The sequence below is a fragment of the Labrus bergylta genome, chromosome 16 (assembly GCF_963930695.1).
Source record: "Labrus bergylta chromosome 16, fLabBer1.1, whole genome shotgun sequence".
NCBI lineage: Eukaryota > Metazoa > Chordata > Actinopteri > Labriformes > Labridae > Labrus > Labrus bergylta.
The window spans coordinates 11,098,216-11,110,717 of NC_089210.1; the positions used below are offsets into that span (position 1 = coordinate 11,098,216).

The 12,502-nt window shown below is 41.0% G+C and overlaps 1 protein-coding gene across 2 annotated transcripts; it reads right to left on the minus strand.

Annotated features, from left to right (window-relative positions):
• Window positions 1-1,132: 1,132 nt before the first annotated feature.
• On the minus strand, window positions 1,133-12,413 carry rab5c (RAB5C, member RAS oncogene family). 2 transcript variants are annotated; one of them, XM_020632634.3, is made up of 6 exons: window positions 12,276-12,413; window positions 5,861-6,240; window positions 3,315-3,466; window positions 2,958-3,080; window positions 2,756-2,849; window positions 1,133-2,401 (listed from the first exon to the last, which is right to left on the minus strand). In XM_020632634.3, the coding sequence occupies exons 2-6, from the start codon at window positions 6,024-6,026 to the stop codon at window positions 2,274-2,276; spliced, it is 663 nt and encodes a 220-aa protein (XP_020488290.1). In that variant the 5' UTR covers window positions 6,027-6,240; window positions 12,276-12,413; the 3' UTR covers window positions 1,133-2,273. The 2 variants fall into 2 exon arrangements, with proteins under 2 accessions (XP_020488290.1, XP_065821041.1); XM_065964969.1 differs by lacking the exon at window positions 12,276-12,413 and adding an exon at window positions 11,578-11,596.
• Between the last annotated feature and the right edge of the window lie 89 nt (window positions 12,414-12,502).

A 12,502-nucleotide genomic window follows, 5' to 3' on the forward strand; every position in this document is an offset into this window, starting at 1 on the left:
AAATTATTTTTGGTTTTAGATTTTTCATTAGCAGAGTTGTTGAGATTTTACATAAAGGGTGCAAAGACAGAGAATAAAGGATTCATCCTCAATGCGAAAAATGTTGACACAATATCACTTCAATGACGCAGACGTATGAAAGTAAATAATTATTGCTCACTTAAATACCTCAAAATTAAGAAGTTATCACGAAATATTAATTGTTAAGTGAATTAAGGTCGTTATTACTTATCAAGAATTCCCTTCTTATCTACGGACTGTTTACCGCACGTCACAGTTATTTTGTATCGAACTGCTCGAGTTGATTAACAAATGTTTTCATGAGCTCATTGTTACAACGGGACAGTATTTCCGTCTAACTGAGGAGAATCTAACAGTAAGTTATAATGTTAAATAATCTATTAATTATCTTTAGATTACACCACTGAACAGTCAACATTTATAAATATAGCAAAATGTTAATTACAACTACATTTGTTGGTTATCGTTATTAGTCTAAATACATAAAGACCTGTTTTTACCTGCATTACTGATGTTAGTTCGTTTTCAGATGAATTCAAATTTTCAATTTAATTTGAAAATAAACCGGAAAATGTTTTTGCATTGACGGAGATTGACGAATTCAATAACTTGCAGTTCAGTCGTGTGGCCACAGGAGGGCAGAAGATCAACTCAGTTAATCTAAGCTTCATTATTTCCTTTGAAGTGTAAGCCTGTGGCTTTAAAGAGAGTTGCAGCATGTTTATATTCAGTATTTTCTGAAGTCAGTGATGACTAGATGGCTGAGTAAGCAATTAAAGTAAAATTGACGTAGGCCTCAGTGATTCATTAGCTACAGCATGGGAGGAAAAGATTAAACAGACATACAGAAAATATACCTTCCCCTTGTTTATTGGTAAAATTACACCTTTTTTTTTTCCTTCTATACCCATGACCCTGCCCCCCCTCCCCATTAACACCCACCTAGCAGCAGTGACTGCTGTGCAGGTACTGTTGTGCCAGTTGTTGATGCCACAACAAGATGACAACACTGTTGAAAGGAATCCCTCCCTGATATGAAAAGTAAAAACAGAGAGAAGAAAAAAAAAAAAAAAAAAAATGAAGCCGACGATAACATTTCAATTCACAAAGATGAGACAGAACCAGTGCATTTAATACCATAAATCTTCAGAAAAAAAAATTAAGACATAAAAAAAACCCATCACATTAAGGTTAACAAAACATCATGTAGAGATTGGGAAGATATTGTTTAGACAGTAACTACTGATTGATTATAAACTTGAAAAGTCTGATACAAATACAGCAATGTTGTAAATACACAGTCGTGATTTTGGTCAAGAAAACAAATCTTGTATTTTGTCATTGTACACTGATGATTCAAAAACATTACAGTGATGCTAAAATTACTTATGAGTGACAATGTTAATAAAGTACTATTTACTGTATATGGTTTGATAACATAGATGATTGTAAAACCTTAAAGTCGAGGCTTTAAAAATCATATTGAACAGCCTGTTTCAAAAGAAGTTGAAGTAATAATAGTGATAACAATAACCAAGTAATAATTCAATCTACAGAGCTCTAATGAGAAAAATATTTCCGCCAGTCCCCGTCCTGCTGTTCAGAGCCTTCTCTCTTCATTTCTTCCAGGAAGCTGACCAGGAACAAGACAGTAAAGTAAAGGACTGCTGCATGCACCTGGACCGAAGTTTTAATGGAGTCAATGAGACCATGGTGGATATAATTTATACATGTTTGGAGCAATGGGGGATGCAGCGGGTAGCAGAGAAAATACAGGGCCAGTCAGCCGCTTTTAACTCCTTCCTGTTACGTTTTTTTTCTTTTACACAAATACAGAAAAAAAAAAATGAGGAAGATGGCTCTAAGTAAGTGCCATTTGTAATGACTGATCTTTTTCTTCTTCTGTAAATGGGACTTTTTTTGTTTTCCCCCTACGGTGATGTCAAGTGTCCATCATCAATAGAGAGGTCATAGATCGGGGACTCCTGGGGATAAAATACGATTCTGTGAATTGATTTCTTGGTCTGTTTGTTGGTTCTTCAGCTGGAACCATCAGTGGGGCTCTGGCAGGTTACTGGCCAGTGGACTTGTTTGCCAAACAGTCTATTGGTGCTTGAAGGGTTTTGTTGGTCCGAACCATGGTTTGGTTTGACCGATGGGACATTGTATGACAGCTGGCTAATATCTGGTCTGGTTGATCGAAGCTGTAGGTTGGTTGGATCAGCTGACTCAATGTTGTGTTAGTTAGTTAATTAGTTCCCGCCCCCACAGCACTGGCCACTTCTGCCCTGTGGTGCAGCTTCCTGCAGGTCCACGCCTCCTCGAGCTCGTCCGGCAGCGCCCGCTCCACCCTGGGGCTCGTTCTTAGGGAGCTTCTTGGCTGTTTTTGGGGGATAAAGTACAATGCATTTATAACAGCTCCATCACTTAACGGTATGTTATTAGTCATTCTGCCCATTACTTCTGGATAGTTTTGTCCATTTGACATAATAGTCACAAACGTTTGATTTGGGATTTTTACAACACAGCCGTCGTACAAACAAAAGCAATATTGTCAGATTGATCAGAGCTGTAACATTTATTCAACTCAATTACTCTGTGTCATTAGCGTCCCCCTGTTAAAAATCAACAAATCGCTTACTACAGGTGTCAACATTAACTGATAACCAGGAGAGTTGAAGACATATCTTCCATAGTTGAAGCTCTTCATGACAGTAAAATGGTTAGCACTCACCTATAGCCATAAAAATCTCATTGACATTCATAGCAGTCTTGGCTGAAGTCTCCATGAAGAGCAAACTGTTGTCATCTGCATATGCTTGTGCTTCCTAGAGAGCGACATACGACAATTTGCAGTGGTCAACATCAGGCCTGTAATACATCCACTTATTGAGGAATTTCATCGGAAACATCAGGCGGTGAATGTTCCTCTTTACCTGAAAATCTACAGCTCTCTTGTTGGCCAGGTCGGCTTTGTTTCCTGCCAGTGCAATCACGATGTTTGGGCTGGCTTGTCGCTGGAGCTCTTTCACCCAGTTCTTAGCACGTGTGAATGTGTCCTTGGGGGGAAAAAAAAAAAAAAACAACAACAAGCAGAATCACAATTAACTAAGTGCTGTCAAATTTTAAATCCCTGATGCATTTTCTACACATTGCGTATCACTTTAAGAGCTTGAAGAGCAAAGGTCTGTGGCTGTCTCTTCTGTTTTAACAATCATCAACTGAGCTGGAAGACAAGGATCAGCAAACGGCACGAGACTCCTGACTCTTGCTTCACAGTCCATGTGACTTACTGTGTTAGTGATGTCGTAGACCACGATGGCGGCCTGGGCTCCCCTGTAGTACATGGGTGCCAAGCTGTGATACCGTTCCTGTCCCGCGGTGTCCCAGATCTCAAACTTGACCGTTGTATCATCCAAACATACGGTCTGTGTGAGGAAGGCGGCTGGAAAGAGAAGAACACCCATCACAGTGAGGGAAGATTTGTAGACAATGACACGCGTGTTATCCAAGTTTCAAAATGTGATGATGATGAAACACGGTGGGAAGTTACACTCATCCCTGGAACTGGATAAAAAGATAACAAAAGATGGATGATAAGTTGAATAAAGACACCATACTACATCAAAGTGACCACATAGGAGAGATTCAGAGTTGGAGTGTAAGGAAAACAGTCTCAGGTGTACAGTAAGTACACACAGTTTAACTAGCAGGCAACAACTGCAGACTCAGCCGGCTGTCACATGACGGAGGAAACGGTCCCCGCTCACTTACAAAGCACATACTTTAAAGCTGTGTAATCTTTGACCAGGCATGCAGCCGACCACAAGTTCAGTGGGATCTAAAAACACGCTGACGTGTCTGGAGACCTCGGCGAACGTAAGCACTGAGCATCCTGTCCACACATTCTTAGGCCACTTTACTCAGAGGGACGCAAGAGGGGGAAACGTTGGTTCAACATGAAAGCAAAACGGAAATGACACTAAAAATAGAACTCTAGCTGATGTCTGAACGATTTCAGAGAATTAAAGTAGATTGTTTCCAAACAATTTCAAAAGGCTGAACTAATGTACTTTTAGTTCCTGTCTTGAAACGGGATCCCTCCTCAGCTTCTCTCTGTTTAACACCGCTCTACACGTGTCATCTGAGGGTGTTGGACACATAAGCAACATCTTGCACACATCGTTCTGCGCTCAGACTTACAGAGTCTCTTGGCATTTTGTAAATAACATAATCACGATGAAATTCTAGAACGGTAAATAATGCATGATTGTATTAAGTTGAGTGTCGACCACGTTGATGATCATTCAATTATTAAGGGTTAAATGTGTATTTCGATTAAACAATAATAAAAAATAAAAAAACTCTGCCCTGTTGCAGTTCAGCGTTTTGTTCGACAGGATCAGCAGCTTAGAGGAAGGGTCGCAGACGACAGGCGCTTCTCTTCTCTTCACTCTCTTACAACATGTCCTCATTCCACAGCTTTCATTACTGTGCGGTCGTGTGTTGACATATGTGGCCTATGTGACCTCAGACGGGTCCTCAATCAGCTGCAACACACCTGTGATGGTGGCTGGAGACCTTTGTTACACATCATCGCCTCTCATTGTATCCCCCCCCCCATCATTTCCTCTGTGCATCCATACTTCATACTGTCAACAAACGCTTAATGACCCTAGACATCATGACATCACAATCACCGTGTTTCAGGGTATGAATGGCAAAGTTTTCTCTCAGAGGCGCTCTATAGAAGACGCAAAAGGAACAACAAATATTATGCGCTACACATTGAGCGCCATCTTCAATCCTCTGTTAAGCCCTGCATGTTGACAATTCGAGTTGGATGCCGAGCCCGAGTACTGAGTCTGTAGGAGGCAGGTGCACAAGATGTGTGTAAGTTAATGAAAGATTGAACAAGGCCGCTCGGAGAAAACAGAAGCTCCATGGGGAAACCTGTTCATCTGTTGTTTTTCCAGCTGTACTGGGGACCTGCACCTTCTTTAAAGTTTCCTTCTGTAGCCCTCAGGCTCCTTACACTTCAAGGGAGGGAAAAAAAAAACTCAAATTTGTGTCAAAGGGACAAACAGATTATTATCACCATCTTGCCTAAAAATCAAACGATACACTTTGAGCAGTTTCACTGAACTACAGGAGGTCGAGGAAATCCCAGTTGTTGTCTCAATTCCTTCCTGTGTCACGTAACTCCATTCCTCTGCTGCAAAGCTACTGACATTCAGAACGGACGTTTTCATTTCTTTTTTTCCTTGCCTTTAACTGTCAAAAACATTGTCAGTATGTGATTATTTTCTGCACCATCATGGTGAACATACTGTAGGTGTCTGCAATGTGTGAGGAGCTTGCTAGCTCATGGTAGCGTCAAGTGATCAGCGGCAGAGAACTGGTTCAGCAACTGGTTCTGCTGCACACGCTCTGACAACCGAAAAGATTAAGACCAAGAGGCACAACGTTCCTCTATACTGGCAAGAACATGTTTTTCTGCCTCAGCATTCATGTTATGTCCCCTGACACGCTGGAAGAGTCAGAGTGAGTATTATAGAAAAGGTAAACATAGACTCTGTAGTGCTGTGTGATGCAGCCGTTACAATGGTAGGTCTTTAAAAACAGAACTTAATCTGTTGAGGTTGTGTAGTAGATCTAAATGTCTTCAGTTGTTTCTGTGTCAAAATGTCTATTATACTTTTATCAGTTCACTTTGCACTGATTGTAGCCTTTAAAATGGCACACATGATTAGTTTTTGAGTCTGCAGGTTTCAGCAGACGTCACATAAAAAACATTCCATGTCAGAGAGAAGATAACACAATAACGACAACTCCTCACCTCCGATGGTGCTCTCCTGGTATTCGTGGAACTGGCCTTTGACAAAGCGCAGCACCAAGCTGGACTTTCCCACCGCCGACTCCCCCAACAGCACAAGCTTAAACTGGCAGATCTTGTTGCTCGCTGCGGCGCCGTTGGTCCGTGCTGGTCCGCCTCGCCCTGCCATGATAGCGCAGTGTTCAAGACTGGGAGGAAGAAGAAGAAGAAGAAGAAGAAGGAGGAGAAGAAGAAGAAGAGGAGGATGCCGGGAGAAGAGGGAGGAAGTCTGGTTGACTTTTGAGCTCAAGCTGGGTGCAGAGGCAGGCGAGGGCTGGTTGAGCCAGACTGGGGTAGATCCAGATTAGGCAGGTAAGAGGAAGAGGAGACCTCGCCAGTGGAAGCTGGAAAACACAACAAATTCATCATATTAAGCTTTGTTCTCAATACAACACCATATCACCTGTTGACTGCCGAAGTCAATTTAAACCTAATGATGTTTAAACAAAAAAAAAGATGTTTCCTAGCTGCCAATAAGAGTCTTGAATCCATTGCAAAAACTATATTACTGTTCAATAAATTATCAGCTGGGAAAGACTGGTTTTAGCCACGACTGTCATCAGATCATTTGAAGTTTAAGCTGCTCACACAGACACCTTGGCCTCCAGATAAAGAGTTTAATATTCAACCATGTTTAGCGTAAACAAGAGCTGCAGGAAAACACCAGTGTCCTCCATTCAGGCTCCCACAGGTTCCCCAGACAGTGTTTATTATGTACATGATGGTGAACTACCCAGTGTCCAATTAAAGTCTCACTGTTTCTGTATTGACGAAGAAATATGCAAAATAACCACATATAGTCAAATATGAAAACACAGTTAAGGTGGAAGTATTTAGAATGCTAAAAGCCCTGACACACACTCAGTAGGACACAATGGTTCCTGGGAGTTATCTTTGGACACATGTTTGTCTCCAGTTTTCGAGCAGGACTAGTGTACGTGTTAAGATCTTTAGCTGTCTCCATGTAGAGACCGCAAAAACTGAAAATATATTCATCAGCAAATCAATAAATGAAATACTTGCGCAACCTCCACTGAGCATGAGCACACTATGTTGAGAAAGAGCAACGGTACATGAATCAAATGTGAACACTGAGTCAGTCTCAACTTTAAAATATGAATCTGCTCATATTAAGACTCAAATCAGTTGAACCACTCAAGCTCCAGAAAACTATAGAACAAGTAAAAGTGAGGGCAAATGATCTTTTTTTTTTCCTCCTGCCTGGTTTGCGTTTCTGAAACCTTGCCTGGTCTTTCTTCAGTCGGCTGCTACACATGAGGTCAGCCTGCCTCTGCTTGGTCAAAGGACAGGAAACACAACTCAGCTCGAAGCAGGAAGTGAAGATTGCAGAACACATTTTTACTGCTGAGTGCTTTCAAATCTGGGATAGCCCCACCTCTTTGTCACTGGGACAACTCGAAGCAGAAACAGAGTAAGACAAGCAGGAGGTTTTCGATTTTTTTCTGAGCGAGGAGGGAAATGTCAAAAATGTGGAAAACTGAAGGAGTCCCTGCTGATAGTCTACAGAGTTCAGCTTTCTCTCAGCTCGATGCTGAGCCGAGCCTAAGCTTCAGCATGTGACAAGAGATCACAGCTCTGTCTTTACAATATTCAGAACATGTTTCATTTTGACAGTGAAGGAAAATATGCTGCTTATGTTCTTTACGTTGACTCTTGTCTGAGCAGCATTTGTTTGATTTGAGATTACAGAGCAGATCAAGCAGTATACAATTGAATAGTTTCCTTCTTGTTTTAACCCAGAGGTACAGCTTCATCACAGTTCATCGTCTCAAAAATAGTCTCTCATTAGTTTTGCTAATAACTCTGTTGAATTTTCACTACAGGCCTCTCTTGACTCTTAAACTGGTGGGCACTCACTATCGAAAAGAAGAGGGAATCCTTCAGAGGCTTCAACGTTGGAGACAGAATAAAGGCACTCTGTTCACTGGATCAAACAGGGGCTCTCTCACAACTCAACTCAGTTGCAAGCAGCAGCGCTGATCTCTTACCTGTTCACTTTTCTAACCATGGACTGAGTGTGTGAAAATTATTCCACAGAAAACATCATTCAAAAAAAAAAAAAAAATGTCAAAAGTCTAGCCAAGTGGGTTTACTTGAAAGTTTCAGTTGAAAAAAACCGAGGTGCAAGGAACTTCACATTTGGGGGAAATTAGCAGGAACTCGATTGTAGACAAAATACGAAAGGTCACCCACGCATATTGTCTTATGCAAAAGGTTTTGCAAAGACTGTGTGCCAAACAGATAACAAGAAGCACTACTCCTTTCTATTTGTGACTCAGAGTTTTTAGTTTGACAAAAGGACAAAAACTCTATGAAGCAGCCTTTCACATGATGAACTCATTGCAGTAGGTATAAAGACAGGAATAGCCTACAGAAGAGTGTTACAGAATAAGTGTCCTGGGCAGAAGATTTACTTTGCACTAATGTTATTCAACAGAATGCAACTACTGAAATGACAATTACAAATCAATGTATCAATTTGACAGACAGAGGACTGATTGAGGATAAAGTTACTGTTAAGGGCCGAATCAGCAACATCATTGCCCCTGCGAGCCAGATTATGACAAAAAAGGTAGACGACGTGACTATCCAGCCTGCATATCAGAGCCTCTTTGTTTTACTGAGACAGACCTGGACACGGCTCAAGCAGCCTAGGACGGATGCTTTGACGATGGTATCCCTAATGGGCTCTAAAGACCTCTGCAGAGAAGTGGGTCAGAGAGGGAGAGCCATACAGTGGGACATGGGTCAGGGAAAGTGGGAGGAGAAAAGGCAAAGCCAGTGAAATATTCATCACGGCCTCCTGCATCCTCTGCCGCTAGGAAGATATCCTAGCACTCGGCAGGAGCAGGGATTGCAATCGCACTTAATTCCTTTATGATTGTGTTTCCAATTAAATACCTATACAGATACAGAAAACACATGTATGGTAGTGTTTTTCAAAATCAAAATCCTGCAGAGAAAAAAAGTCACAGATAACATTCTTTAAGCTCAGCTACAGCATGCCGAAGAGCACTAGAACACTTCTTATGACATTAGCTGCTTTTTATTATCATGTAAACAATAAAAAAAACGGATGATAACATAAATGTTGTCATCATGAATATATTTATCAACATCGTCCTTATCATCCTCATCAGTAGCATTATATCATTGCGTGTGAGTTCATGGGAGAGCTGGGACTTTGGCTTTTTCATATTTTTGCAACAAGTATGAACAAAATAATAAACCAGATTCCCATTTTTGGTGTCCTAGGGGAACTATAGTACGACTTACAGTATCCTGTTTAGTGTCATGATTATTTTGTGTGGAATCCTTCAGTAAAAGGAGCGTCAGTCAGAGACTGTTGCAGCACCAAATATCTGAAGTATATTCAGCCTGGTTTGTTTCTCAGCATAAAAAAAAAAAAATCATGGAAGGTGATGCAAACAGTAGCATCTTTTCAGAGGATCTCGTCTTTACCATGATTACAACTGAATGAAAAAACTATCAGGTGTTGTGTTGTTTTCACTGCAAGCCACAATGCAAAGAGTAATGCAGGATGCGTTCTTCAAACTAAGGTTATTTTTTAAAGACATATAAATCACACAAAAGTTGCAGAACACTGAACGGTGTGCAAACATAAAGTGACTAAAACTGTAAACTCATTCACACACTATGTTACATCAGTAATCCTATAACCTTTTTTGTTCGTTTTATGAAAACAAGCAGGGACTTGTTCCACTCCCTTTATGTGGATGCAGGGTGGGGTCATTGAAGAACTGCTGCTGTCTGATATGAGGGGCTGCATGGCTACGTTTTCAAACTCTAACCTGACTCATGTGCAAAGAAACCATGTCCTCAAGACCAGCACATTATTGGCAAAACTAGAGATACTTAAAAGCAAAACCGTCTGTAAGCTTTCAAATGAAACAGGAAATGCTCCAGATCCATTTAATGCCTCAGGTTTCTAATAAAGAATGGCTTTTGGAACAGTGAGAGGGAATTGATGACTTAACTCAGGAAAAGTTAACAGGGCCGTAACACTCATCCCCACAAGAAGTTACCAAAGCCAGGAGGAAATCACAGGCACTTCCTTTCCTCGTGACTTCTGAGAGAAACCCAGTGCCCAAACAGACAGACAGTTATCCACAGACTTAACCAGAACCTGCACCTTTATGTCAAAATAAAAGCAAAATGTTAAAACTTGCATAACATGTATCAACACAAATGTCAACACAGAGAGCAGTGGGTCTTAAGGTGTCAAGTTTCATAACTGCTCACTATAGGATATTGCTCTTACAGTATAGGCTAAGTCTTGTGCAAATTTCCTATGTCTAAACCTGGTATGTGAAAAACAAAGCAGACCTCAAAAATGTTCCTTTACGCATGAAAAGCTGAGTGCAAATTAGATTTTTCAAACGAGTTCGAAGTGCTTCGTGAACCTGTACAGTTCATTGACCTAAATTGACCTAAAAACCTTTGTTCCATTAATGTTTTGCCAGACGTTTTTGGTAACAAATCAAAACAACGTATCCGTCCTGCAGACATTCAAAAAAGTAAGTGAAGACGTAGTTGATGGAAAGTCGAATGATCGCTACACAGTGCATTTGAGAAATCAAAAAAAAAAAACACACGACTAGGCCTAGTTGTCAGTCCGAAAAGCACCTGCGGCATTAGACAGAACAATAAATGCAAGTATAAATATTATACTGATGGAAAACAAACGTGCAATCCATCTATCAGGGCTGGTTGGTCAAGATGTGTCACCACTTCAAGAAGGACAAGGTCCACCACACGCCATAAAAAATAGGAGCTCGAGCAAATGACTTTAAATCCTTTCTCTGTCACAAAGGTCCAAGCTATGTCCCTCTTACAAAGCCATAAAAAAGGAGCACTGAAAGAAGCATGCATTTTTTTTTTTTTATATATATATAAGCATCTTTGCAGTGTAGTGTTAAGACACACACATACAGTAAACCGGCTGAATTAAAAACAGAAATGCTGTCAGCTGTGTCGTCTGTAAACATAATAACATTGTAATCAGTTGAGACAATAACATAATGACTTAATGACTCTTAATAAAAAAAAAATGGCTCTGCCAAAACACATTTTTACTGGCCTGAGAAGAAGAAACAGTGAACCCACTTAACTACCTCTGAAGGGTGCTTAAAGCTGAAAGCTGCTAAGCAAACCTGTTAACAGTATGCTAAACATCTATGTCACTGTTTCAGCACATTACAGTGAGACAGATTAGCCACTGTCATACAAAACGGGTTTGCCATCCAAGTATAATTTAAAAGTAAGGGGCTTGACAGTAATGCATAATCTGTCACTGCAGGGGTGGCGAGGAAAGGAAACTTCTTAGCAACAACAATATCACCACAGCCCATTGCCCAACTAGCCTACCTACCCGCATGACACCAGTTGTGTTTAGAGCAGTCACAGGGAGAAAAAAAAACATGCACAAATACACATTTTTTAAAAAAAACAAGTGTGCTACTAATAGTCTGACATGACACTGGTAGTTAATAGTTGTTGTTGTGTAGCTTTAGCAGGGTGACAAGTGGCTAGCTGACGAATCACGAAGACGGGGTTCGGCGCTTGATGACGTTGTAAAAAAAAAATAATAATCGTAACTTTTACACAAATCGTATCTTTTAAAGGTTAAACACACTCACGATAAACATGTCCCTGTGGCTCCAGTTCCCCATCGCCTCTGATTGCCACAGTCAACTATACATCGATTAAAATAGCTGTTTAAGAGAAGATACCGACGACTTGTTTTTGACCTGCAGTTCGCCGAGCTTCAAAACGTCACCTTCTGAAAATTATCTTTATCTAGCAATTAGCACGACAAGGCTCAGAAATAAATCGTTAAAAAAACAAAAAACACACTAATGCTGAGCTCTAAAAAAGGAAAACTTGGGATTGTGAACGCGTTAGCTAGGTTAGCAGCTGTAGTCCAGTGGACGAAAAAACGTCAATAGACAACTTTCCTTTTCTCTGGGCCCCGCGTCGTCAGCTGTTTGACATTTGACAAACTCGGAGGGACTCAGACTTGTTATTGTGTCTACAGCTGGCATGAACACACATCATATGCCTCACATTAATGTCCGTGCCAAGGATGTTTCCCCCCCCCCCCCACCCCAACCTCAACATTTGTTTGTGGTCTAACAGGCTCAAAGCCCGTAGCTTCCAGTCTGATGGGCATTTCGGCAGAAACCGGACTTGTCTGATCGTTTAAGCAAAAAAAAAATATATATATGACAGAGGGTATCTAAACACGGTTAACATCTCGCACACAATTGTGTCCAGCGTAGTGTTAAAGCGTTTCTCTTCGCCGCATATTCGATCATTTCAAGTTGTTTGCACTTACAGTACTTTTTTTTTTTTCCTTGTTTCGCTCGGTCTCATCGGCTGCGGCTGTCTTCTTCTTCTTCTTGGGCTCTGGCCTTCCCTTCCGGTTTGCAATTTTTTTTTCCGGGAACGTCCCACTTTTTGTCAGCGGCCGTCTGACCAATGACAGCAGCGGTATCGAAACGCATCAATTTATGCGGTACAGGCAGGCCGGCTGAACAGGAACTTAGTGGTTTCGATCACACA